At 40.0% G+C, this 23,954-nt stretch overlaps 5 protein-coding genes and 1 non-coding gene across 8 annotated transcripts; 3 read left to right on the top strand and 3 right to left on the bottom strand.

The window, feature by feature from the left end:
* Positions 1 to 1,634: 1,634 nt before the first annotated feature.
* On the top strand, positions 1,635 to 6,584 carry LOC137955709 (homeobox-leucine zipper protein ROC8-like). The gene is made up of 10 exons (XM_068802790.1): positions 1,635 to 2,216; positions 3,111 to 3,228; positions 3,337 to 3,525; positions 3,616 to 4,077; positions 4,199 to 4,300; positions 4,391 to 4,600; positions 4,688 to 4,868; positions 4,970 to 5,238; positions 5,320 to 5,409; positions 5,504 to 6,584. The coding sequence occupies exons 1-10, from the start codon at positions 2,017 to 2,019 to the stop codon at positions 5,894 to 5,896; spliced, it is 2,214 nt and encodes a 737-aa protein (XP_068658891.1). The 5' UTR covers positions 1,635 to 2,016; the 3' UTR covers positions 5,897 to 6,584.
* Positions 6,585 to 10,402: 3,818 nt separating this feature from the next.
* On the top strand, positions 10,403 to 12,657 carry LOC137955842 (protein BASIC PENTACYSTEINE2-like). 3 transcript variants are annotated; one of them, XM_068803010.1, is made up of 2 exons: positions 10,403 to 10,487; positions 11,516 to 12,657. In XM_068803010.1, exon 2 carries the CDS (start codon positions 11,622 to 11,624, stop codon positions 12,465 to 12,467), a length of 846 nt encoding a protein of 281 aa, XP_068659111.1. In that variant the 5' UTR covers positions 10,403 to 10,487; positions 11,516 to 11,621; the 3' UTR covers positions 12,468 to 12,657. The 3 variants fall into 3 exon arrangements, with proteins under 3 accessions (XP_068659111.1, XP_068659110.1, XP_068659112.1); XM_068803009.1 differs by lacking the exon at positions 10,403 to 10,487 and adding an exon at positions 10,515 to 10,759; XM_068803011.1 differs by lacking the exon at positions 10,403 to 10,487 and adding an exon at positions 10,798 to 10,969.
* A 2,788-nt stretch (positions 12,658 to 15,445) lies between these two features.
* On the bottom strand, positions 15,446 to 16,348 carry LOC137956588 (phosphoribulokinase, chloroplastic-like). The gene is made up of 3 exons (XM_068804135.1): positions 16,019 to 16,348; positions 15,666 to 15,914; positions 15,446 to 15,556 (listed from the first exon to the last, which is right to left on the bottom strand). The coding sequence occupies exons 1-3, from the start codon at positions 16,346 to 16,348 to the stop codon at positions 15,446 to 15,448; spliced, it is 690 nt and encodes a 229-aa protein (XP_068660236.1).
* A 543-nt stretch (positions 16,349 to 16,891) lies between these two features.
* On the bottom strand, positions 16,892 to 18,626 carry LOC137956840 (putative clathrin assembly protein At1g25240). Its single transcript, XM_068804478.1, has 2 exons — positions 17,250 to 18,626; positions 16,892 to 17,105 (listed from the first exon to the last, which is right to left on the bottom strand). Exon 1 carries the CDS (start codon positions 18,503 to 18,505, stop codon positions 17,261 to 17,263), a length of 1,245 nt encoding a protein of 414 aa, XP_068660579.1. The 5' UTR covers positions 18,506 to 18,626; the 3' UTR covers positions 16,892 to 17,105; positions 17,250 to 17,260.
* A 959-nt stretch (positions 18,627 to 19,585) lies between these two features.
* On the bottom strand, positions 19,586 to 19,658 carry TRNAA-AGC (transfer RNA alanine (anticodon AGC)). Its single transcript has one exon. It is a non-coding gene; the product is annotated as a tRNA-Ala (tRNA).
* Positions 19,659 to 22,572: 2,914 nt separating this feature from the next.
* LOC137956592 (zinc-finger homeodomain protein 11-like) lies at positions 22,573 to 23,043 on the top strand. Its single transcript, XM_068804138.1, has one exon. The coding sequence runs from the start codon at positions 22,573 to 22,575 to the stop codon at positions 23,041 to 23,043; it is 471 nt and encodes a 156-aa protein (XP_068660239.1).
* The last annotated feature ends 911 nt before the right edge of the window (positions 23,044 to 23,954 follow it).

Genomic DNA, 23,954 nt, shown 5'->3' on the forward strand with positions numbered 1-23,954 from the left:
TGTTAATGTTGTGTTTGGAACAAAGAAAGTGGAGAGAAAAGAAAGAGAAAGAGTAAAGAAGAGAAAATAGAAGAAAAATATAGTTTTCCTTGTTTGGATATAAGTGAAAAATGAAAAATTAAATAAAATAAATAATATTTTAATTTTTTTTATGATTGAGATTTTCTCTCAAGTTTTCATTTCTTTTCTTTTCTCCCTAAATTCTATCATTCAGTGAGAAAAAAAAAGTGATTTTCTCGATTATTCGTTATCAAATAACAGAAAATAACTTCTGATTTCATACAAAAAAAAACCACATATTTACTTCCAGTCTCATATAACAGCTCTCAAATGTAAATATCATATGATCCCATAAGTGTTCGAGTTCAGTGAAAGATTTTACCAAGGAAAAACTGAGATGGCTCATGATTGCAGATTGTTGCAGTCTGAGAAAGTTCAGGACCAAGTAACAATTCCCACCAAAACCGTGGAGAGTTTCAGAGTTTTAATGTGGGCATAAAAGCACTTGAATGAGCTTTGTACTGATGCTGCATAGTGGGTACACACACAGAGAGCAAAGAAGCACTAGAGACAGCCTCGCAAGACTGGCTTCTTCATTGGCACAAACTCCATTGCCTATTTAACAAACATAACTCAACAAGCACCTGCTCTCTATTCACTGCCTCCCATTCTCAAACTCATATTCAGCATCACCATTGAGTAAAAGATACTCCATTTAAGCTATCTATTTAGATAAATTAACATAAAATCCTATCTCCAGTTTGAAGTTTGAATATCTCCTTCAATTAAAATTCCCATTAATTTTTTCCAATCCAAGCTTTAGCTATGAAACCTTTCTTAATGAGAAAAGTGCCTTGCCCTCATCAAAGAAGCCATTTGCTTCCATTAAACCCTAAACCCTAAGCTCCCGTTAAATAATAAAATCTAAAACCTTTTCTTTCCCGCCTTTTTTGTGATTATTTTTTATTTTTTCACGAGTTACCACGTGGCGGGAATCTAAGGTACCGACGGCGCGGATCTAAGAAGTACTGTGTAACGGTTTGTTCGGTTGGGGTAAGCGGTCAAATCTCCGGTCGGGCTGAGTCGGACCGGTGGATCCGACGGCTCCGGATAGTGGAGCGGAAAAAGACGAAAAGATGAGTAATAAATGCGATCTGACTTTTGTCACCAAACTTGGGTCCGACGGCTTAAGGACGAGTTATGGATAGGGTACGGACTCGAAAGCGACTTTTTCTTTTTGTTTTTTACAGGTGAAATCATTTTTTTCACTTTCAGAGCCGATTCGGATCCGGATCCGGACCCAGATCCCGGCGATTACAAAATTTTACCATTTAGATGTGGGGCCGAGATCGTTGTCGGCTGAATAAAAACAAATCTCAGGATTTATCGAAGTGGGGTCGATTCGGCGGGACCCGCGGTGGAGTGAGCCCGGGACCGTAAAACTAAAAAAGGAAAAATTAGTTTTTAGTTGAGAGAAGTTTGACTAGACGAGATAGAAGGGTATTTTTGTAATTTATTCATTAACGTTCGCTGTACCGCCATGTAATGGGGAGAAGGAAACGTAGAGCTGCTGGCCGGAGAGAGGAAGAGAGAGAAGAGAGACTTAAAAGCTCGGAGCTGGATCCGTCGAGTCTGCATACCAAACTCCGAAAGGTGTGGGGAAAAAAAAAAAAAAAAACACAAAAAGGAGAGAGAGAAAGGAGGGGAGAGCTCTGGAGGCAGTCGCTCCTCGAACGAGGAGAAGGGATTTAAAACACCTCCGATTTTTCATCGACCGCTTTAAATTCATCCGTTACTCGACAACCCCAGGCAGCTTATTGCATCCCCACAATTCTAGCCCATTTCTCCGATCTTCCTGGCATTTTTTCTCCTCCGGAGATGCGGCAGATATGATTCTTGCCCAAAGTGGCGCAAATGCAACGAACGAAGCACGGGTTCTCCACTGTCTCGCTGTTGTTTCGTGCCTTTTGCTTCTTGCTCGCGCTGGGCTGTCCATGAGACGCAGGGGAAGTTTCCATGTATTCGAATGGGTTAGTGGGTCTCGACAGGCTAGGGGAGAGAAGAGACACTAGTTTCAGCATGGAAGGTGGGAGCAGCGGCGGCGGTGCCGGTGTCGGCGGCGGGGGCTCTGGGGATGATCTGGATGTTGGGGACCCGCACAGGAGGAAGAAGAGATACCACCGCCATACTGCCAGGCAGATTCAGGAGCTGGAAGCGTAAGAGCTTTTTTAAAATAAGCTGCTTTTTGTTTCCATCTGTCACTTTTTTCTTTTTGGTTTCCCTTTCCGGGTCGGACTGGGAGCTTTTGCTAGCAGCTATCAGTTCTTCTCTTTCCTTTTTGTCTTTTTTAAACCTTTCCGTTTCGTTTTGCTTTCTTAACTCGATTTTCCGGTTAGAATTTGCTTTTCCAGTAATTGCCTGGATTTCAAACTTGAGTTTTGTTACATGCAGTGGGTTTTATCTGCTTCCCTTTTCATTTTAGTGTGTTCTCCAGCAGTCAATTTTTTCTTGGATTTGTTTGTGACATTCCGACTGCTACGAACTGCTTGATACCCACTTCGGAGTTCTCGCGTGATTCCCCTTCTCTTGACAAACTCTACTTTCTGCCAGATGCTGGCGAAATTATCTCTGTACATTTGCTCTTTCTTCGAACCAATGTGCGGTGCCCAAACGAACTTCTCTCTCCTTGCAAATAGTTGTTTAGCATTTTGTCCAGCTCTCCGTTTCCTTCCTTGTACAGCTTCATTGACATGTCCGAGATTGTTCAAGTTTCTCATCAAAGCTTTTCGTTAAAACATTTGGTTTTCATCCGCAAGATGGCAGTTTGATGCCGCGGCCTGGACTCTACCCGTTTTCCGTTTTGTTCTGAATGTCGGCATTAATCGCTGCTGGGTTTTTCCGATTGTTGTTCCCTGGGTTCCCTCTTGATCGTTTCGTTTCAGGGCACCGCTTGAATCTCTTTGCCTTTTCCCTGAACTGCTTGAGACCTTTTCTAAGTTTTTTTTATTTTTTTTTATGAACATTTCTTTTGACATGTTTTTCCCTCTTTCATTTTGCGATTGGCATCAAATTTTCATACGGTTTTTATGTTTTTTTCTGTTTGCGCATAGAATGTTCAAGGAGTGCCCTCACCCCGATGAGAAACAGCGGTTACAATTGAGTAGAGATTTAACCCTGGAACCTCGCCAAATCAAGTTCTGGTTTCAAAATAGAAGGACCCAAATGAAGGTAACGGGAGTTGTTCAGGACTATGAGTTTTGGGTTCTTCTTTCTCGTTGTTCTGTTCTATTCTATTTTGTCCTTTTTTGTATGTGTTTGATATCTATGAACATACAGGCACAACATGAGCGTGCAGATAATTGTGCACTTCGGTCTGAGAATGACAAAATCAGATGTGAGAACATCGCAATAAGAGAGGCACTAAAAAATGTTATCTGCCCTTCTTGCGGGGGCCCTCCTGTTAACGAAGATTCATATTTTGATGAACAGAAGCTCCGAATGGAGAATGCTCGACTAAAAGAAGAAGTATGAGGCTTTACTCAGTTGTCTGTTTGCTTCATGCCTATGTTCATCTTGTTCTTCTACTGATTGGAGGTTTTCTTTCGAAAATTTCAGCTTGACAGAGTATCAAGTATGGCGGCTAAATACATAGGAAGACCAATATCACAACTCCCACCAATTCAACCAATATCAATTTCATCACTAGACTTGACGGTGGGGAATTATGGAGCTCAGGGAATGGGTCCCCCTTCTCTCGACCTTGATCTTCTTCCGGGGAATCCTTCTATTCCATCGATGCAACTGCAGAGTCTGGGTATTTCAGAAATGGAGAAGTCTCTCATGGTGGAGATAGCCACCAATGCAATGGAAGATGTGATTAGGTTATTGCAGACCGATGATCCATTGTGGATTAAATCACCTGCTGATGGGAGAGATGTTCTTAATTTGGATAGCTACAACAGGATTTTCCCCAGGCCGAACCATTTGAAAAGCCCCGATATCCGCATCGAAGCATCAAGGGATTCAGGTCTTGTTATAATGAATGGTCTGGCGTTAATTGACATGTTTATGGATGCGGTATGCTCTTTATCTCAAGTTTGATTTGATGTTGTAAGTAGTCTTGCAACTGTTGTTTTACGTAACATGATTAGCGAACTGAAAGTGTTGTACATCTGAATTTTCCAAATAAAAAATGTAGAACAAATGGATGGAGCTCTTCCCAACAATTGTTTCAAAAGCAAGGACAATTGAAGTTATTGCAACTGGACTGGGGGGTAATCCGGCTGGCTCGCTTCAACTGGTAATCAAAGCCATATTTTCTTTTCAGTATAAATATTGATGTCTGTACAAATATTAGTCTACAGAAATGGCTGATTTGACATCCCCGCAGATGTATGAAGAACTACAAGTGCTCTCTCCTCTTGTTCCTTCGCGAGAATTTTACTTTCTTCGCTACTGTCAGCAAATTGAGCAAGGTTTATGGGCAATAGCAGATGTCTCTTTTGACTTTTCTACTATGAATCAGTTTGTTGCTCCTTCCCGTTCTCGAAGACTTCCTTCCGGGTGTCTGATTCAAGACATGCCTAATGGCTATTCTAAGGTGATTAAATTATTCATTTGTATCTTCTGATTCTCTAAATAAATTTCAGCCTTCTCACCGACAGCTATGGTGGCAAATGCTCAATAGATTACCTGGATCGAACATGTGGAAATCGAAGACAAGACGCCCACCCATCGGATTTACAGAGAGTTCATTCATAGCTGTATGGCGTTTGGAGCTCAAAGATGGCTCACAACTCTGCAAAGGATGTGTGAGAGATTTGCCTGCTTAATGGTGACAGGGACATCTACCAGGGATCTTGGAGGAGGTATTTAAATCACAATTCACCCTGACTGTTCATAGTATCTCTGAGTTCTTACTTTTTTCAAGAAATGAACGTAAGAGTTGATATATTTTTTATGGGTCCAGTGATTCCATCCCCTGATGGTAGGAGAAGCATGATGAAGCTTTCCCAGAGGATGATTAACAATTTCTGCTCAAGCATAAGTGCTTCAAGCGGCCATCGGTGGACAACACTATCTGGGTTGAATGATGTCGGTGTCCGTGTCACTGTCCATAAGAGCACAGATCCAGGCCAGCCCAACGGGGTTGTTCTAAGTGCAGCAACTTCCCTTTGGCTGCCAGTTTCCCCGCAAGCAGTCTTTAATTTCTTTAAAGATGAAAGAACTAGAGCTCAAGTGCGTAAACTAAATTTGATTAGAGATATTTGTCTGCCAACAGAAACCGGTTAAACTTCATTTTTGTTCTTTTCTTTACAGTGGGATGTCCTCTCCAATGGTAATTCAGTGCAAGAAGTTGCGCATATTGCAAACGGATCACACCCTGGGAACTGTATATCTGTCCTGCGAGTAAGTTTTCTCAGTGGTTTCTTAATCTTGCCACTTGAATCGTAGTTTTCTTTATTTCTCATGTGTTATAACCTACCTATAACATGTTAAGCAGGCATTGAATGCAAGCCAGAATAACATGCTAATATTGCAAGAGAGTTGCATCGATTCGTCAGGGTCTCTGGTTGTGTATGCACCTGTTGACCTGCCTGCAATCAACATTGCCATGAGCGGTGAAGATCCATCATACATCCCGCTTCTCCCATCAGGTTTCACCATATCACCAGACGGGCAGCTGGACCCAACAGGTGGAGCATCTTCATCAAGCACGGGTATCCAAGGTAGTGGAGCCCGATCATCAGGTTCACTAATTACCGTTGCATTCCAGATCCTGGTGAGCAGCCTGCCATCGGCAAAGCTCAATCTTGAATCGGTCACAACGGTTAATAACCTTATCAGCACCACTGTCCAGCAAATAAAGGCTGCCTTGAATTGCTCCGGTGCATAGACCAACACGAAGCTCTCACTCTCACTCTCCCTCCTTTTATTTCTCTCTCTACCTTAACTATAGAGATCAGAAAAACTCAGAGCTCTTGATGTTGGCATTCAAGAGAATTTTTGGTGTTGGTTGGGTTTGCCTTGAATGCTATCATCAAGAGCTGAAACCTTTTGGTACTAGTGATACTACTACCCACTTTGAAAACACCCACAATTCTTACAGACTGCCCACCATTTAAGATTTTCATCCTCATTTTACATTGCACAGAGGAAGTCAAGAACGCACCATAGCTGTTTCTTGCTGTAGTAGAATTTTGGAATTTCTTCTGATTCCTCTACTTCTTACCAGCAGCAAGGTTTAATCTATGGTTCGGGTATTGACTTCCGTTTTCAGTTTAGTTTTCATGTTTTTGTGCTGTAGTTCGAAGAATGTTGTTGTGTTATTAATTATTTTTTTCTTTTGCTGCCAAAACGGCATAACCATATCTAATTTTTTGTTCATCTGTCACTCTTTTTCTGATATGCCCCTTGCCTATGCTTTTTCTGTTTATGCACGGAGCCCACTTCAAGTATTATTGCCGTGCTTCTTGTATGGCAGTTGTATTTTTAGTTCCTCCACTCTGGCATAGACAAGAAACTCAGCACTTTGGACAGTGTTGTTGCACCCACTCCCTGCACATGCAGCTGTAGTCGGGCTTCTCAACTTTCTTTTCTACTGGAGGACAGGGTGATGATTTTTTTGAGATGAACCAAGTCCCTAGTTGGATCCCATGGTAATAAAGATAGGCTTATTAAATTCATGGCCTTTATTTTGACTATATAGGAAAGAATCATCTTGAACCAGTCCCTTTTCGCCATGAAAACTGTTCAAACTTAAAAAGTAAATGAGGATGTTCAAGGAGACATGTGGGTCCAAATTGAAAGGTGCATTTAGGCATTTTTAAAAGCTTTTCAGACGTCTTTGTGGATAACAAATCCAATCAACTGTGTTTCCATAGGTAAGCTTCAGAAATAATTGCCACGCCTTCAATGGATCAAGCAATTTATCGAATAATCAAACTGCAGATATTGTGGGTTTTCATGTGTCTCATGCAAGATGATAAACACGAAGCAGTTAAAGAGTGTTACGCCAAGAGCCTAATGTAAAATCAAGTCATGGCCTTACCTCTGGGAGACTGTACTTCGGCCACATGAAGGAGTGCATCATTCAACTGCAGTTCTTTTAGAGGACTAGCGGTGGCCTTAAATACTTCCTCCACCAAACTCAGTTAATTGTCAATTCCGAAAACAAATTCTCCCCCGACTCAACCCCAAAGCGCGGATGCAATTTTAATGTTTCTCACAGTTTAGCAGCTACAAAAACTGGGCCTTCTTTATGTTTTCTGGCACGAGACGAAACCAAGATCGTCCGTTTATATAAGATGTACTAGAATAGGCCAACCTCACTTCGTCTCACATTGAGACATGACTGGAAAACGCCATGTTGGTGTCCAAAAACCTTAACTGCTATGCAGTTGCAACCGTTACCAGTAACTTCTTCAATGCCATAGTCTCAGTATCATTTCCACGAACACAAAGAGCCCGCTGTCTGATCAGTCACTTGACTTTTTATCTGAACTTCGAGACGATGCTTCCCGGAACGATTGGTCAACCCATTCTCGATTTTCAGTCTTTTCAACGCCTCAACAGTAGTTTTGACACAATTGAAAGAAAAAAAAAAAAAAGCCTTGGTGGGATAACATGAACTCTTTTCTCTTTTCTACCCTTTCCTGCATTTTGCGCCCTTTGCAGCAGTTCCGTCTTAATCCCCAAGAAACGGATTGCCGTTTCCAGTAATGTGAAATAACGTCGGAAGAGAGAACCGAGGCGCATTTAAAAATGACTTTCAGCATTCAATTCAGCGGCCACCGCTTCGTGGAGATTACCAAAATATTCTGTCGGGACAGGCGATATTCTATCAATTCAGCGGAGACTTGCAGCCTCTTCTTGAACTTCAGGGACCCTACTAAAACCTCTGGTTTCTGTAAGGAACTGGGTTTACTCAATGATTTGATTTTTGGGCTTCATGACGACAAGCTGCTCTCCTCCTGATTGATGTAATATCTGGTTACATCTAATATCAAACCTTCCATGATGAATCGTGTTTCAAAAACATTGCTCCATGTACTTAAATATTAACCTTGATTTCCTCTAAGAAAACGCATAAACTAAGAGTCACTTTGGCAATTAACACTGACTTGACTAAAAACCATAGAAAGAAAGAATCCTCTTGCAATAAGGAGTTGAGTAGATCTTTCAAGGGACATAAATTACTCAATTAGAGAGGCATTAAGGTAGATAGTGACTAGGGAATTGAAGGGATTCAAGTCACATAAGCTTTGACAATTCATTTCCAATGTCACTTTTGAACATCTGAAGGGCATGTCACTGATGGTGATGCTTTGTGCCCAGCTTCCATGACTCCTCCCCAAGGCTTCTGCTTCCTTTAATCCTTTCACACCAGAGCGATGCTCTCATACCATCTGATTTAATCTCAAACCTTATTACTTATCTTAGAAGGGACAATTCCTCAAATCCACCTACTCTCCATTATATTTCTTTTGAGGTTGATGATGAGTAAAGGCAAGTGAAAATAAAATAAATGAATTTTATTTTAATTTATTTATTTCTATTACAAGATTAGGAAGGAGTTATGGTTTGTCTTTTAAGTTTTGATTAGTTTACCTTCAAGCATACAGGGGCCCCACTATGGTGACGCCATTTTTTTTTAGTTGTGACTTAATAAGAGTAGGTTTTAATTGATGTTAGGCTCACCCATGCATGATTTTGTCTCATATTAGGGTTTTAGGAATCAAGATTTAGGTTGGGTATTTTAAAATTTGAGTCAGACCAAGCGAGTCGGATTCAGGGCGAATTAGGGATGACTCTGCCTTGTAACTGAGATACGGTTGAAGAAATTTCAAGATTATTAAAAATATATATATTTTTAACTTGTTAATTTATATATGGAGTCGATTTTATGTGACAATTAAATTTATAGATTAAAGAAAATTAAGTCACCGGAATTAAAAACATTAACTAATTTACGAGTATTTTCGACTGAAAGAATTCGATAGAGTCTACTAAAAGTCTATACTAAAACAAAATATACGATAAAAAATTAAACACCTTAATAATTTATTTTAAAGCTTTAAAAAAAATTAGCTGAATCAAAATCCTTTTCTTAGACTTTGAATTGCACCGACTTAATTGACTTGTGAGTATTTTTAAATAGTAGGCATTAATAATAGTAAAAAAACATAAATACAAGATAAATAAACTATTGAATTATACGTATGATGACGTGCATATTTATAGTATTTATATTATTTAAAGTGTACATGAAGCTTCATGAACCAACTTCTCCTTTAATGGACCATGTATATATAATTAATGGACACTTTCATATTCAAACATAATTAAAAGAGGCCAAAGCAATAAATACTCATTTCCACTAGTCATTTATTTTGTTTTTTTTTTTCAATTGCATGTCTTTGAAATTCTAAGTCACCCCTTTAATTGCCTCGAAGAAGAAATGAAGGAAAGTAACTCAAATAATTGAGTAAAATACCCATTCACAATCAAGTAAAACTAGTTTTATGAACAAATTAAAATATTGAAACCCAAATAAAACTTTGGTGTAAAATAATAAATATAGAATTAATACATACATATACAATGGATTTTGTATAAAATATATTAATGGTATATTTTTTATTGTATTCAATAAAATAAATTTACTAAAATCGAATTCAAATTTTGTTGTGCAGTAAAACGTTGTCATGTTTACGACCACTTAAGTTTGTGTTTCGTGTGTCATCAAGTATTGTATACTAACACGCTTGCAAGTATTATATGTCCCATTAATACAGTATAATTAAGGAAAACGAAGGCTATTTTATTTTAAATAATTCTTCAAAATGTATTATGAAAATAATATAAAATTATGATAACAAATGCTTCTTATGCAACCACTCTACCAAAGCTAGGGATTTCCAATTTTAAAATTAATAAATATATGATAATTATTATATCATTCACTCAATTGATCAATTGAGCAAGTTTGTTTATAAAAGATTATTAATTTTAATTTTAAATATATATATTTTTTTTTGCATACATAAATTTAACTCTATGGTTTTAATTTTTTACAAAAAAAAATAAAAATTGAGAACTTCATGGATGAGGACCCTTTCAAACAAGCCAGCACTGAACCTGCTCCGCGCTAGGTCATAGGCCAAGGAAAAAATACCACACTCATGACCTCACTTCTTTCAAATTTTAAACGCTCATCATCCCTGAGGGAATCGTGGAGCCGGACCCAACGGTCCGGATTTTTCCACGTGGGAAGGTACAGAAGTGGACATCTAGTTGGTTCACAGGGTCCGACCAGACCCACTTCGTGAACTTTTCTGCTCGCCATTACTGCGGTGGAGGGGTGAGATCGTTTTGAAATGTTAGGATCAAGGGATGAGATATTCCCGTGGGGAAGTCTCCAGAGTCTGGAGAGCGGAGTTGAGAGAGGTGGACGCCAGGTTTCAGAGAAGAAATGGCCAAAAAGGGTAAGCAAATGCTCCCAACTCAGTCATCTGGCGCTGCAAGTGAATGGATAAGTACAAGAATTGGCGTTTTGGCGCATGGTGTCACCTGTCACAGTACTTATATTAATGCGTATTTTGCTGGATATTGATACTTTTTTAAGCTCATTTTGAAAATCTTTAAAGGGAGTTATAATAAATAAGCTATTAAAACAAGTATTTATGTCTCATTTTCTTCATTTTCTCTTTCTCTCTCCACATCTGAAAAGAACCCTACACACCGCCTCTGTCTCCAAGTAAGTCCGCTCGCTCCCTCCCTCCCTCTGTCTACATCTAACTTGCTTTTTGTTTTTTTTGTTTGGTTGATGTTTGCATTGTAATATCTGAAGCAAGTCTTTGAACTGGGTTGATTTTGTTTATTGCTTGTGGTGATTGTATCTGGGTTATGTGGAGACCGATTTGCTCAAGAATCGGCTGTGTTGAGATCTCGCTGCGGGGGCTTAAAGGTTTGATTTTTCTGGGTGCATTCTGATGAGGGTGGTTGGTTTTGTTCTGGGTCTTTTCAAGATGGGTGTCTGTGTTTTTTATGTGGGTTTTCTGAGGGGATGGATTAGTGTTGACATGTGGGTAGGGTAGATCTTGCTCTTCGGAGCTTGAATGTAACTATTATGTTTGTTATTTTTTATTTTGGTATGTGGGTTTGGATTTTTATGCGTTTTTACTGCTCGTGTTTTTTTTGCTTGTCAGTCTCGGTTTGATCACTGAATCAACTCTCTTAGGCACCTTCGGAAAAAAAAAAAAAATTAGATTTGGGTTTTGATATGTGGAGACCTTGTCTCAGGTTTCGCCTTTGAATTTTATGGTTTTTCTTGTGCTTGTCCTTGATCTGTTGACTGTTGTAAATTCTTGTTCTTCTCTCTTTTGTTGTCCGTGTCGCTTGCAAATGATATTCATATCTCGGTTTGAATGATCAGATGTTTAATTTCCTTTCTGTTTCTGCTATTATGTCATTCCCACTACTATTGGTTCAAACCATGGAATGACTCTTGTAGGTACTGCTCAACTGATCCAATGCTGCAGATGGGCTGATCGGAAACAGCACGAAGTTTGTATTTTTTGTATTATACTCGGTGTTTGTAGTTGTTAAAGTCAAACTTCATGGATGACGATGGGGGCTTGGGCATCCGAAATTGGGGATATTATGAGCAATCACTCAAAGGGAACCTTGGATTGCAACTCATGTCCTCTGTTGCGGAGCGTGATGCAAAGCCACTCCTCTCAGGGCGGGACCCTTCATGCATGGTTCCCACCAATGGTGCTTACCTTCATCGGGATTGTGGGGTTCCAGAAGCTCAAGTACCAATGGATTTTGTGAGAGAGAGTTGGATTGCTCAGAGAGAAAAGTTTCTGCATGTCTTACCCAGTAGCCAGAGCTATACCATGGCACCTGCACCTTCTGGATCCCATCACCCACTGCAAATTCCCCCACAACCTGAATCAGTTAAAAGTGAACATGTCCCATTAATGGAGGATGCAGCTGGTAAGAGGGATGGCCCCTTAAAGAAGCGGTCTAATGGCCGTGCATACAAGTCACCCAAATTGAAAAAGACAAAAAAGGTGGGGCAGAAGGATGAATCAAATTGCTCAGTCCCGAGAGCCAAGACTGGGAAGAAGAGTACAGCTGTGGTTATCAATGGAATAGATATGGACATTTCAGGTATACCTATACCAGTTTGCTCATGTACTGGAATGCCTCAGCAGTGTTATAAATGGGGTGTTGGAGGTTGGCAATCTGCATGTTGTACCACTAGTATATCTATGTATCCATTACCAATGAGCACCAAGAGACGTGGGGCCCGCATTGCTGGACGAAAGATGAGCCAGGGTGCATTTAAGAAGGTCTTGGAGAAGCTAGCTTCTGAAGGGCATAACCTTTCCAATCCAATTGATTTAAAGACTCACTGGGCAAAGCATGGTACAAACAAGTTTGTGACAATCAGGTAGATGTACAATTTTCACCAAAGAATTAATATAAGTCTCCTTATATGCACTGGGACAGTTTCTCCTGTGTATATATATGTTTATGTTCTTTGCTGGAGGCTTCCTCGAACAGATTGTAGTCAAGGAATTTTCTGTCAGTTCTGTTAAATGGCCTTTTTAAGTTAAGATACTCAGTTATTTTCATGTTTTTCTTTATGCATTTTTTGTTTGGGCGAAATCAAAATGTTAACAATACATGGGTTAAAAGGAGCAGCAAGGAATCCTTACGCAAGGATTTATTTCCTGTTTACAGATATCTTCCTGAAGAATGATACATGGATAATTTCTAGTTTCCTCGGTGAATGTGTAGCATGATTAATTATTCTAATATAACTTCTGTGTGTCACAGTAACAGGTTACAGGCTCCTAATTTACAATCCTAAAATGTATTCATCTTTATGAGCATTCAGAGAAGAAAATAATGAATTTACTTCTCTTATTTAGATATTTAATTGACACCTTTCTACCTCAAAAGCCAAATAGGCATAAGGGTGTCTGTAATTACAGGTCAGATTTTTTTTCCCCTCATTAACATCCTTTACTACCAAGTGTATCCTCCCCAATTTTCTTCTTTGCTCTTATGAATTTTTTGTAGTAAAATCGTTTTTGCTCCCAAGTAGTCTTCGACTCTGCATTTTTCTTTTATGTAAATCAAAACATATCGTAGACCTCCCTAACTGGAGCCTGTATTTGCCAACTGATATTAAGTTATCGTGCAACTTAAATTTGCTTGTTGGCTGTTTCACAAAATGCTGTCAGTGACTTATTTGAACCTTAAAGAAACTTTTAACCATACGACATTTCTTCCACTTTGCATTGTGCTGATTTTACATGATTAAAGTGCTTGTTAGAGTTTATCTTGTTGGTATATTCATGTTTGTTTCAAGCTATATTCCAGTTAATTGTCATGTATCATTAGTAGTAATAAATGCTCATCTCAGATTGTTGTGTTACCAGTTAAATCTTTCAACCTTCATTATATGGTCTGGATGACTCTGCTCTTTTTGTAAAATAGATCTTTTTATATCAAATATCCTGTTGTAGTTTGGAATGAACTGATGCGACTAGTCTTTTTGCATTTTAGTTAAATTTAATGTGCTTCACTTCTATAGTTGCTTTGTTATTCACTTAACCATTTAAGTTCTGAAATATATGCCATAGTCACTTCACAATATCTTACATAATCAATTGTTGCCAAGATTGTTAAAGTGTCTTTTGATCTCGGAGTTTTGTACTCCTAATTGCGAAATATTTCTTTACTGCATCTCATCTAAATTGGCCCTTCTGTAGTCCACTTGAAGTTATGACTGTTAATTGTGTGGTAGAAGTTACTGGCACTAATCAACATACTAAGTTTGATATGAACGTGGTGATATCATTAACGGTCATAATAATTTAGCTATCTTTCTTTGCCACCATTTTGATTCACTTGTGTTTGTGAATTGCAAGTTGCATTGTAATTGAGTTTATGGTGACTTTTTTGTATGCAATCCCAATTTTGAATAGTTGGTGAATTGTCTTTCCATTAGTCTACTGTAGAAAAAATATTTTTTGTTCAAAATAGAGAAAAAACATTGTCCTGTATCATTTCTGTGGTACACATATATCAGTTGGATGTATCTATTATACAGTAACAAAAAGAAAAAAAACGCATGCAAATATGTCTGTCTATTTTTGGTAAATTTAATGTTTTCTGTGATGTATGTGTGTAGTTAAATCTTGGAAGTAGATACACTTGATGACTATGACGAGTCTTAAGTAAGCGCTTTTTATGAAGTGATAAAAGTAACTAGAATCTGAACTAGTTACCAATTGCCTAGACTGCTTCTGTATTCTCCAAATGTAGATCATTTTTTGTATAATTTATAGAAATGTGGTAGAGCACTAAATTGGGTATGTAAATTTCTGTAGTCACTGAACTTGTAAAACAAAAGGTCATGTGAAGAAGGTTCTATTTGTTTTTTTTTTGTAAAGAGACAGTGAGAATTGACCTAGTGGGAAAGTGGAACATTCAAATAAGCAATCTGACAATGATCAGGCTCTTGTCTTTTGAAGTTAAATGTGTCAAAACTTCTATAGATAGTAATCGACCAAGATTAGTGTTATGGACCTCTAGATGAATGGGTGGAGAGGAGATGTTTATGCTGACTTCAATCTTGGTAGGAGAGTAGTGTGACCTGGAATTGGAGATGGTTGTAAACAGGAAACTGCTGAAGTTAGTGAACTAGTAATAATCTAGACTATGAAACTTGCTGAGCAAAAAAGGGTATGTTTTGGAACAACCGGACTATGCGTGTTAGAGGTCTAGTATATTCTTATTCCAGAGTGCATAACTTCACTTAGCATTACAGCCTAAAAATGCCAGGCGCAAAATGAAATTTGTTCAACCTAATTACAGCACCATTGTTATGATGCTGTTGTGGCTATTTTGTCTGCATGGTTGTGGTTTCAGGTGTCCGGGGCTAGTGCATGTGGCAAATTCCTGGAGTAAATAACTCCATTAGCCCTTTTGGTTTTATTACTTGGGTGTTATGTCTGAGGTGATTGACTGTTCTCTCTCCTTTTCCTGCTTTATTTTTCATAACCTTATCCGATAACTCTGTCGGGGAGGAATAAAGAGTGAGTAATGCTCCGTGTGATCACTATAGCATCTAATGGCTGTGCATGCATGATTGAGAAAGGGAATGTGTGGATACCTGCCAGTGAGGCAGAACCAGTAAAAGCGGTCTTCATTATTCGTTTTAATCTTGCAAAAGGTTCCACACTGAAAGAAGAGGGCGTTTATAATAAACTCTGCTTATTTCTCCGATCAGGTTTTCCAACCTTCTCTTTATTCTGGTTTTGAATCTGGTTGTATAGGTGTCTGATCTTCAATCCAAGTATAGTTTGAAAAAGACCAGTGCCATTGTTGCTTCCACGGAAATTGGCGCGTGCCTCAGAATTTACTGGGTGACCTCGCCGTAGAATTTGTTAGATATGTTGCTAAGATGGCTTTCAACGTAGGTGAGCTCTTCTAATTTATCAAACTGCCCATCCATTTCCAGCACTGACACCTACAAAACCAGAAATGGAGTTCAAAATCGTTTCTCTCAATCGACCGAAATTGTCTCAGACTTTGAAATCCTCCCAATGGGTATTTTCTAAGTGGTTTTATATGATCACCTCTGAGGAAGAAGAGGTTTCCGGGCCGTAGTAGAACTTGATTCCTGGATAGGAGCAAGTGAGCTTCCTTCCGCATGGGATCCAATCAATGGTGGAGTTTTCGTCAAAGAGGTGCACGGGATCGAAGTATTCAGCATCTTCCTTAATCACCAAACGAACCCTAAGGATCTTCCAGTGCAATTCCCTCCTTCCGTCAACCAGTGCTGGATTATCCATTCTTTCCCGCATTTTGAACCGGATTCCGGAATACTATCATAGAAGTAGAAGCAGTCAAGAATGTAGGATATATAAAAACTCAAGTTCTGCGGTTAGGCTGATCGTAGTAGTGACAGCAAGAGACAGAGGAGGTAGACCTGGTGATACACGAGATCAAAGTTATTAGCCCTGGGATCGAGTGCAGTGACTCCATTCTCTTTACTTCCGAGACGATCCAAGGAATTATAGTCGTCCAAGCAGATAACAGGGGTGGTGCCATCAACGAGGGTATTGGAATCCATGTTTCCTCCCTTGGGGGGTGGTTCTTCGGCGCCTCCGAAAACCATCGTCAGCCGGCGCATGAAGGTGCTTTCCCCGTAACTAGATTCGGTGGCCAGTCCGATAAGTCTGCGAGTCGACAGCAGCAATAGGCATGCTTCTCCTGTACAAATGCTTCTGCTGTCTCCCTGCTTTGGAACATAGTTCATAGCTATCTGGGTAGGTGGCTGGCATGAAGATCTCTTGAGCAGACAATCGTTCTCCCCTCCCAGCTATAGTTTGGGAAGAAGCGAAGAGAGAAAAGCAGGCCTCTTCTGCTGTTACTGCTTCTTGAAGGAGAAAAAGTTCTCAATGTAGCAAATTTTGTTGGTTATTCTACTGTTAGGAATGCGTCTTACGATTTTTCTGCATAAATCCGCCACCAGAAGCAATAGTCCAGCAACGACGATAATACACAGGCTTCAGATGAATGTAAGCAGCAGTGTTAGCTTGGAATTGAACGTTTTATTGTTCTATCTTTTCACGAGGATGGCCAACTTAAATCTGCCTCTTCCTCTAAACGAGGGAATGAGCCTCTTAGTGAGTTTCTGGAGGATAGGGATGGGCGTATCGATCGATCATCAATCACCTGGCGTAAATGGAATTGAACGTGAAATTCGTCTACACAGATTGGCGGATGAATCGATGTTGTAGAACATATATATTCGACTGCAAATTGGAAAGCTCTCACAGTATTTTCCCCAGGAAAAAAATATGAAGTTGCTGAAATAAACTATTAATCCTTGTTTTTTTTTGGTTTTCTAGCATTCTTACTAGACAAATACAATCACGTATGCGGGGCACCGCTTTCAAATCCCAGCTCTCAAATATTCCAAGACGAAAATATATGAATCGTTTCTCGCATAATTGACGAGCAAAAATGCCCTAACCTTCGTTGATCTCATCATCGATACCCCATGGTTTTTCCTGCAGAAAACAACACCAAATGCTTTTGTCTCTTCTTTTTGTGGCAGAATATATATAGGTTTTTCAGTGTTCATTCAATACAGACAAGTATAAACCTATGTATAAAAAGAAAGATGGCAAAAAAAAAAAAAAAAAAAAAATTACTTTTGTTTCATTCAGAACCGCCGAATCAGATTTCTCTGTCTTTCCTCCATGGCGGAACCACACTGCAACATCACCAGTTTCTGCTCCTGTTGCCATTGCGTGAACTCTTCCCAATCCCTGAAACCATCTCTCGAATGGTCGACAAACGGGTTACCACGATTTTCTTTTCTCCGATCGTCTACCTGAAACTCGTCATGGAAGATAACCCAGTCGTGGCTGATGACTGTTCCGGAAGAATTCCTCCAGTCAGTCTCCTTCTCCGCCGAAGCACTCTCCCTGTTGCCGAAATTGTCTTCAATCGAATGCCCATTACCAGAGACTCCACAGATTATCCTTTCCAGTTCGCGAATGTCCTCTTCCGGGATTTTCTCTACGGGGGGGAACTCGGCCGCGTTCAGGACTCCCATGCGCTTGCATACATCAAAGAAAGATTGGAGCTGCGTGCATTGTAAAGCCGCTCTCTGTAGAATCTCCAGCGCCATGGTCGCTTCGGAGATCTTGACCATGAAGATTTTGGGGAGCACGGTAGCGAGGCCTTTGCAAATTATGCTGTAGACGTCGAAGATTTCGATAACCACGCAGTCCATGGCCTCGAGAATGAGACCGAATCTCAAACCGTTCTGGCAGGGTCTTATCTGTAATAGCAAATTGAGCAAGGCTTGCGACCTCTGCAGCTGTATCAACGCTCCCTGCATGGATTCCTTGTCAATGTCGTCGGAGAAGCTTAAGAACGTGGAGCTCTGGTCGAGGAAGGTGAAGTAAGCCCGGACGAACGCACTGAGCGCCCAGGCGTTGCCGGAGCCCGAGGTGCGGTCCTCGAATTTGGAGAGATCAAAGGGGAGACGTCCAATCTTCTTAAGAGCCGGGATCTTGACGCAGAAGACGCCATGAGTGAGCATGAGACCCTTGAGTGCGACGACCCAGCAATGCGTCTTCTCCATACGTCTCGTGAGGCACCAGATGAGGGGTTTGAGAAACGTGGGCGAGGTCCGGATCCATAGAAAAACCCTGTGGGCGTTCTTGTAGTCGATGGAGAATTCGTCGTGGCTGGTAGCTTTGATAATGGCGGCCTCCAGGTCTGCATTCCTGAAACCCTTTCGGCTGGCCATCCTCACCATGCACAGGCTACGCGTATCCTTCAATGCAGCCGCTGCCCTTTTCCACAAGCTCGTCGCCATCCTCAGCCCCTCCTTTCTCCTCTCTTTTGCCCTGGCGATCGGCCTCTCGTGCGCCTGAACATAATTGAAAAGACTCATCCCTGGTCTCTGCAACTTGGTGCCCAATTCAAAAAAAATAGAAATCCCAAAGTAGCCTATTAAAAAAACAAGGAGGGGGAGGGGGAGGACGATGTCGATGGTTTGTGGCGAGCACGGAGGAAGGCCGGCGAAACCTGGTCTCGTCGGAAATGTGGTATTTTTTAAGGTTTGATTCCCCAACAGAAAGCGTCAAGTCGGTTTTTTATTAGGTATTTTGGGTTAATGGGATAGATGACAGCTTCCAGACTATATTAAATTGCTAAATTATGTATCTATAAGCGACAACTCTAGCAGAAAAAGTCGGGAACAACTCAACGACATGGCCGGCGCTCCTTAAACCAGAGAAAACCGGGGAGAAAAAAGACAATTGGATCAAAATCCCTGTTCCTCAGTTTCCTCGCAGTTTCCTCTTGACTTGGGCAGGTTGAATGAACCAATTTTCTCAGTTTATCATTGGTACTCTCTTCGAATACGTCGTCTCCTCTGATCTACTCCACTGTTTTAATTTGATCCAGCAAGTTCTTTCATTTTATGATTAACGTTTTTCTTTTCGTTTTAAAGTTTTCTTGTATGTGGGAGTCCAGTGTTAAGAAAACGATACTCTGGTTTTCTGTTTGTGTTTACCTGTTCTTGATCTTTATGTTAGTTTCTTCATATTTTTACGTTCTTGTTTCTGTTTTGCTCATTTTCTCCTTCGTGGCGATTTTATTCTTGATCAGCCTTATTTTTTCTTACAAAATTGGACCTTATACCTGAGTCTTCTCCAAGTACCCGTCGCCATTAATGGACCTTAAAGATTTAAAGTCTCATGAATCATGGCGCTTTAAACACAGAAACAGGGAAAGAAAGTTGTCACATATAAATTTTTGTGCTGAATCGCGAACAATAAAACCTGTGTGCGTTGGATAATAATAAAAATAAACGATTTTGATATCTCGACATAATACAGATCGCAATTAAGATGGTTTAAGGACTTACATGAATAATATACAGGTCTGGTTACAGTTTCCTTAGCAGAAGCCAAAAAACAAAAATACTAACAGATATTAGTGCAAAATTAAAATCCAATTAACAAAGAACTGGAGATGCGGGGTATCGATCCCCGTACCTCTCGCATGCTAAGCGAGCGCTCTACCATCTGAGCTACATCCCCTTTTGTTTAACAGTGATTTCCAATATAAGTAAACTATTATTATTTATAGTAAACAAAAAACAAGTTCAAATAGCTGATTAAATTAAGATCAACTTGCAAGTGTACAAAAAATGTCATATGATAACTGAAGATATGAGATTCATTTAAGAGTTTTTATCGAACTAGGTGAGCCAAAAAAAATATTTAGGGGGGGAAAATTGTGAACTTGTTAATTGGATGAGCTTGAGGTACTAAGATTTGGCGGATGAGTTTCCTTCGATTTGCCTCCATCCACATTGAGTTACTTCGACCAAGTCTTAATTCGATTCACGTGTTTTTAGGTGATTGAGTTTGTGTTGAAACACTATGGTTTGTCTATGCTAGGAGTGCCAATCGATCCAATTACCTAATTTTTTGTTTATCGTTGATTAAATAAAATGAATAGATTGAAAATTCTTACCAAATTAGAAATTTGGGTCATTTTACTCAATTATCGATTTACTGTTTATTAAATGGTAACAAAAATAGATACTTGATTACATATAAATATAGTCGGCTAAATTTCTATTCGAGTAAATGTATGTTTGAGATAAAATATGATTCAAGTGTCTTTTTTTATAAGAATCGTGTAATATTCTTTTAAGGATTTTCTTGTAATTTAGAATGACTTTGTTCCTAGGTTTTATTGTATATCATAATATGATTTTTGCATTTTATGATTTTATAAATTGTAAAGTATTTTTTATTATTCTTCCATTTATTTACTTGATTACCTTTTCCATTGCCCCATTAATAAATAAATAAATGATACATGAAACAACTTATTCAGTATACCCATAATATACCAAAAATAGAAAAATACACCAAAAATTATTTTTATTTCATGTTTTAAATATTTTATATTTTTAAAAAATATTTAAATGTTTTTCGTCTGTTTATAAATTTATATTTACGTAGAAAATTCTGTCGACATACCATTTGTATACGCCTTCTTATATTCTTATGTTGACATATTGTTAAGTTCTTAGGGTGTTGATATGGCACGATGACATGATTCCACATAAGCGGTCAAAGTTTACGTGTCACCTTTGATTATACATATGTGCAATTGATCGGTCGAAGTTAGGTATTTGTGTTATTATTTTAAAAATTGGATAATATAATAAAATATATTTTTTAGCAAACCCTAATCCAATGAAAAATTCAAACCAGAGATTTGCATGGGTTGTGGTAGAAACACATAACATGCACATGCTCCAAAACCCAGAGAGATTCTGTAACAAGCATGCATTGCACGAGCTCTAGCAAGTAGCAAATCTTCGTTTCTTTAGTCCCACTCGATCTCTCTCACTGTCTTCCGCCATTTTTCCTCTCCTCCCCGCTTCATCCCCTTTTAATATCTTCACCATCTCAGAAGAATCGGCTCAAATTCATGAACCCTTCTCTGCACCTTCCGCACGTCTTCTTCCTCCCTTCCCGAAATATATGATTCACGTTCCCCAAAAGATCAAATTCAAACCCCCTCCCATTTAACTACTCCAACTCGGACACATTAAATCTATATTTTATCAAGCTCTAAACGCGATTTAAGTTGTCGAAGATCCGTGATGTCGATTAGATTCGTGGAACGGTTCGATTGATCAGTTTTTGTTGCTGTGTACGTATTGACAGTGTGTGTGATCTTCCCGGAATAAAAAAAGGCGATCGCGAGGGCATCGTTGATGATTGTGATCCAGGAGGAGGGGACAATGCCGAAGATGGCAAATGAATGGCTGCTCCCGGTCTTCGAGACATCTCCAGACAAGCGGGACCTGGATAATTTGTTCGTGTTATTTTAAACCATTGCGGCTGAGCCGGCTGGTCCGCCGGTTTTCTAGCTCGACGATGCCGATCGGCGGCGTTAGATTTTCTGAATCCGGGAGAAGCCACCGTTGCTGCGCCTGCAAATCCTATTCGATAGAGAGCCATTTCAAATAGTTTAGTCTTAGTTCAACAAACCCCATTGATGCCACCAAGAAAGCCACATCATTAATAGTTGAAATTTCGGCTCAAATTGGATTTTCTTGGTTAGGTCACCTAAGTAAACCCATTAAATTATTCTTTCCTTTAGATAACACATCTCTTCGTGGCAAATCACAACTCTGCTAATCTCCCCATGTAAACGCTGGTTAAGATAATTAAAATTCTACTTAGTTGTGGAGTACGAAATGGGATTTAGTTGACGAAGATCATATTTGGTTCTAGAATATTTGTGATTAAGGGGCGAGGAGGATAATTAGTTGGATTAATCACCAAAATGAGATTTTCAAATGTTGGCACCATGTGATGAATAGTCTCATAACTGAGATGCTACTGATTGAAACCCTAGTTTTCACCCAGTCCGTTGATCCTATCAACGATCATCAGAGGCTGTAGCAAACCGTCCCCACAACCGTAGAACGCTTTGAAAAGAAAAAATAAAAATAAAAATAGAAAAAGTTGAATTATAGAGGAGAGTAGAGTCTATGGTCTCATTCATGTTCTATGGACAGAAGCCCTTGTCACATAAAGAATTCTTTGTTAGGATCACTCGCGAACCCTTGACCCCTAGATGAGCATTCCTGTAATTTCACTCTCTACGAAGCCATGACTGTATATGTGATCCAAGCTCTCAGCATTGACAGACACAGCTCCTTTCTGTTTCTTCTTCTTCTTCTTCTTCTTCTTCTTCTTCTTCTGTCATTCCTTTAAAAGGGTTGAGTAGAGATCACTGCAGAGGCTCCTCCAAGGCTCCAGAACCAAGAGGGCTATTATCTTCTGCTTCGTAGTTGGTATTTTTGTACAGGAAGAGGGAGGGAGGTGAGGAGCCTCTTGATTCTTACCTTGCATCACATTTATTTAGTAGCAGAAAGAATCGATCGCTTGATCTTCTTGGGAAGAGAGATCTCGAGAAGAGATGGAGCTGGAGTCGGACAGCTCGAACGAGTGCTATAGAGAATGCCTGAGAAACCACGCGGCGAGCCTCGGTAGCTACGCGACGGATGGGTGCGGCGAGTTCACGCCCAGTGAACCGAGCGGATTACAGTGCGCTGCATGCGGCTGCCACCGCAACTTCCACCGGAAAGTGGTGGCTGTCCGCCACATCCAAGCGGAGTCGGAGGAGTCCGACCCCGTGGGGAAGCGACGAGTGAGAACCAAGTTCTCGCCGGAGCAGAAGGAGAAGATGCACGAGTTTGCTGAGAAGATCGGGTGGAGAATCCAGAGAAGAGACAAGGAAGACCAGATGGAGATCCAGAGGTTCTGCAAGGCGATTGGGGTCAGCCGACAGGTGTTCAAAGTCTGGATGCATAATCACAAGAGCACCAGCGCTTCTGCTTCCTCCGCGCGTAATGGCTACTGCAGTGCCTTCTCCCCGGCGATTGAGTAGATAAATTCTTTTCTGGATCCTTTTCCATTTTTCTTCTTTTCTTTCTGATTGTTCGTGCTGCTCCAAGAACTATTTAAGTTCGAAAATGGTTCTCAAATGAATTTTGCTTCTCTCCTGACTCTTTCTACCGATCACAAAATTATGCAACTCTTATGACTTCGATCACGGAAGAGACGACCAACTGCTCGGAAAACTTCCCTTAATGCCGGCAGGACTGGATATTCATCACTCTGAAACAGAATGCAGAATCATTTTTTTTTTTAAATTTCTTTCAATTTTTTCCTCGTTGAAGGGCCATTAAAGAGAGAGAGAGAGAGAGAGAGAGAGATTTAAATAAATCAAACAAAAAAAGACATGTAAAAGGAGACTTATTTCAAAAAGATGACTAGGCTGTGACGTGAGGTGACTGGACGATTCAGTGGAATAGTCATGGAGCCACCGCCCTTGATGATGAGAAGATATCTGCCTCCGCTTCTATGTTCATCAGAACGAGCATGATCATCGTAGTGACCCAAAGGTCCCAAAAAGACTCCGTCCCTCTCGTTCTTCAAATAATTTCATAATCGCTTTTTGTAATAATATCTAAACAACTGAAAAGAAGGGTGAATGTTTTAGTCAAAAAAATTTATCATCAGTCTCAGTGTTACGTGTTTGTGTTAGATTGCACCACATTTAGGTAAACGGCCGTGGGCCACCGTAGCTGGAGATTTTTTAGATGAAAGCGACGAGTTCCAAGTTGTCGGGCTAACACGTTCTTCTCACAAATCATTTAGGAAAAGCGTGACATCTATAGACAGACTCTTCACAGCAGCTCCGCTCCGCCCGTGCTCGATCCTTTTAGCCCCCAACAATCTTGAAGATCGACAGTCGCAAACGTGACCACCGCACTCTCCGTCCAATCAACGTTGCGA

The sequence above is a fragment of the Aristolochia californica genome, unplaced genomic scaffold (assembly GCF_029961685.1).
Source record: "Aristolochia californica isolate CCGP_79_NKW_82.1479 unplaced genomic scaffold, dmAriCali1.0.hap1 SCAF_2, whole genome shotgun sequence".
In the NCBI taxonomy this organism is placed as follows: domain Eukaryota; kingdom Viridiplantae; phylum Streptophyta; class Magnoliopsida; order Piperales; family Aristolochiaceae; genus Aristolochia; species Aristolochia californica.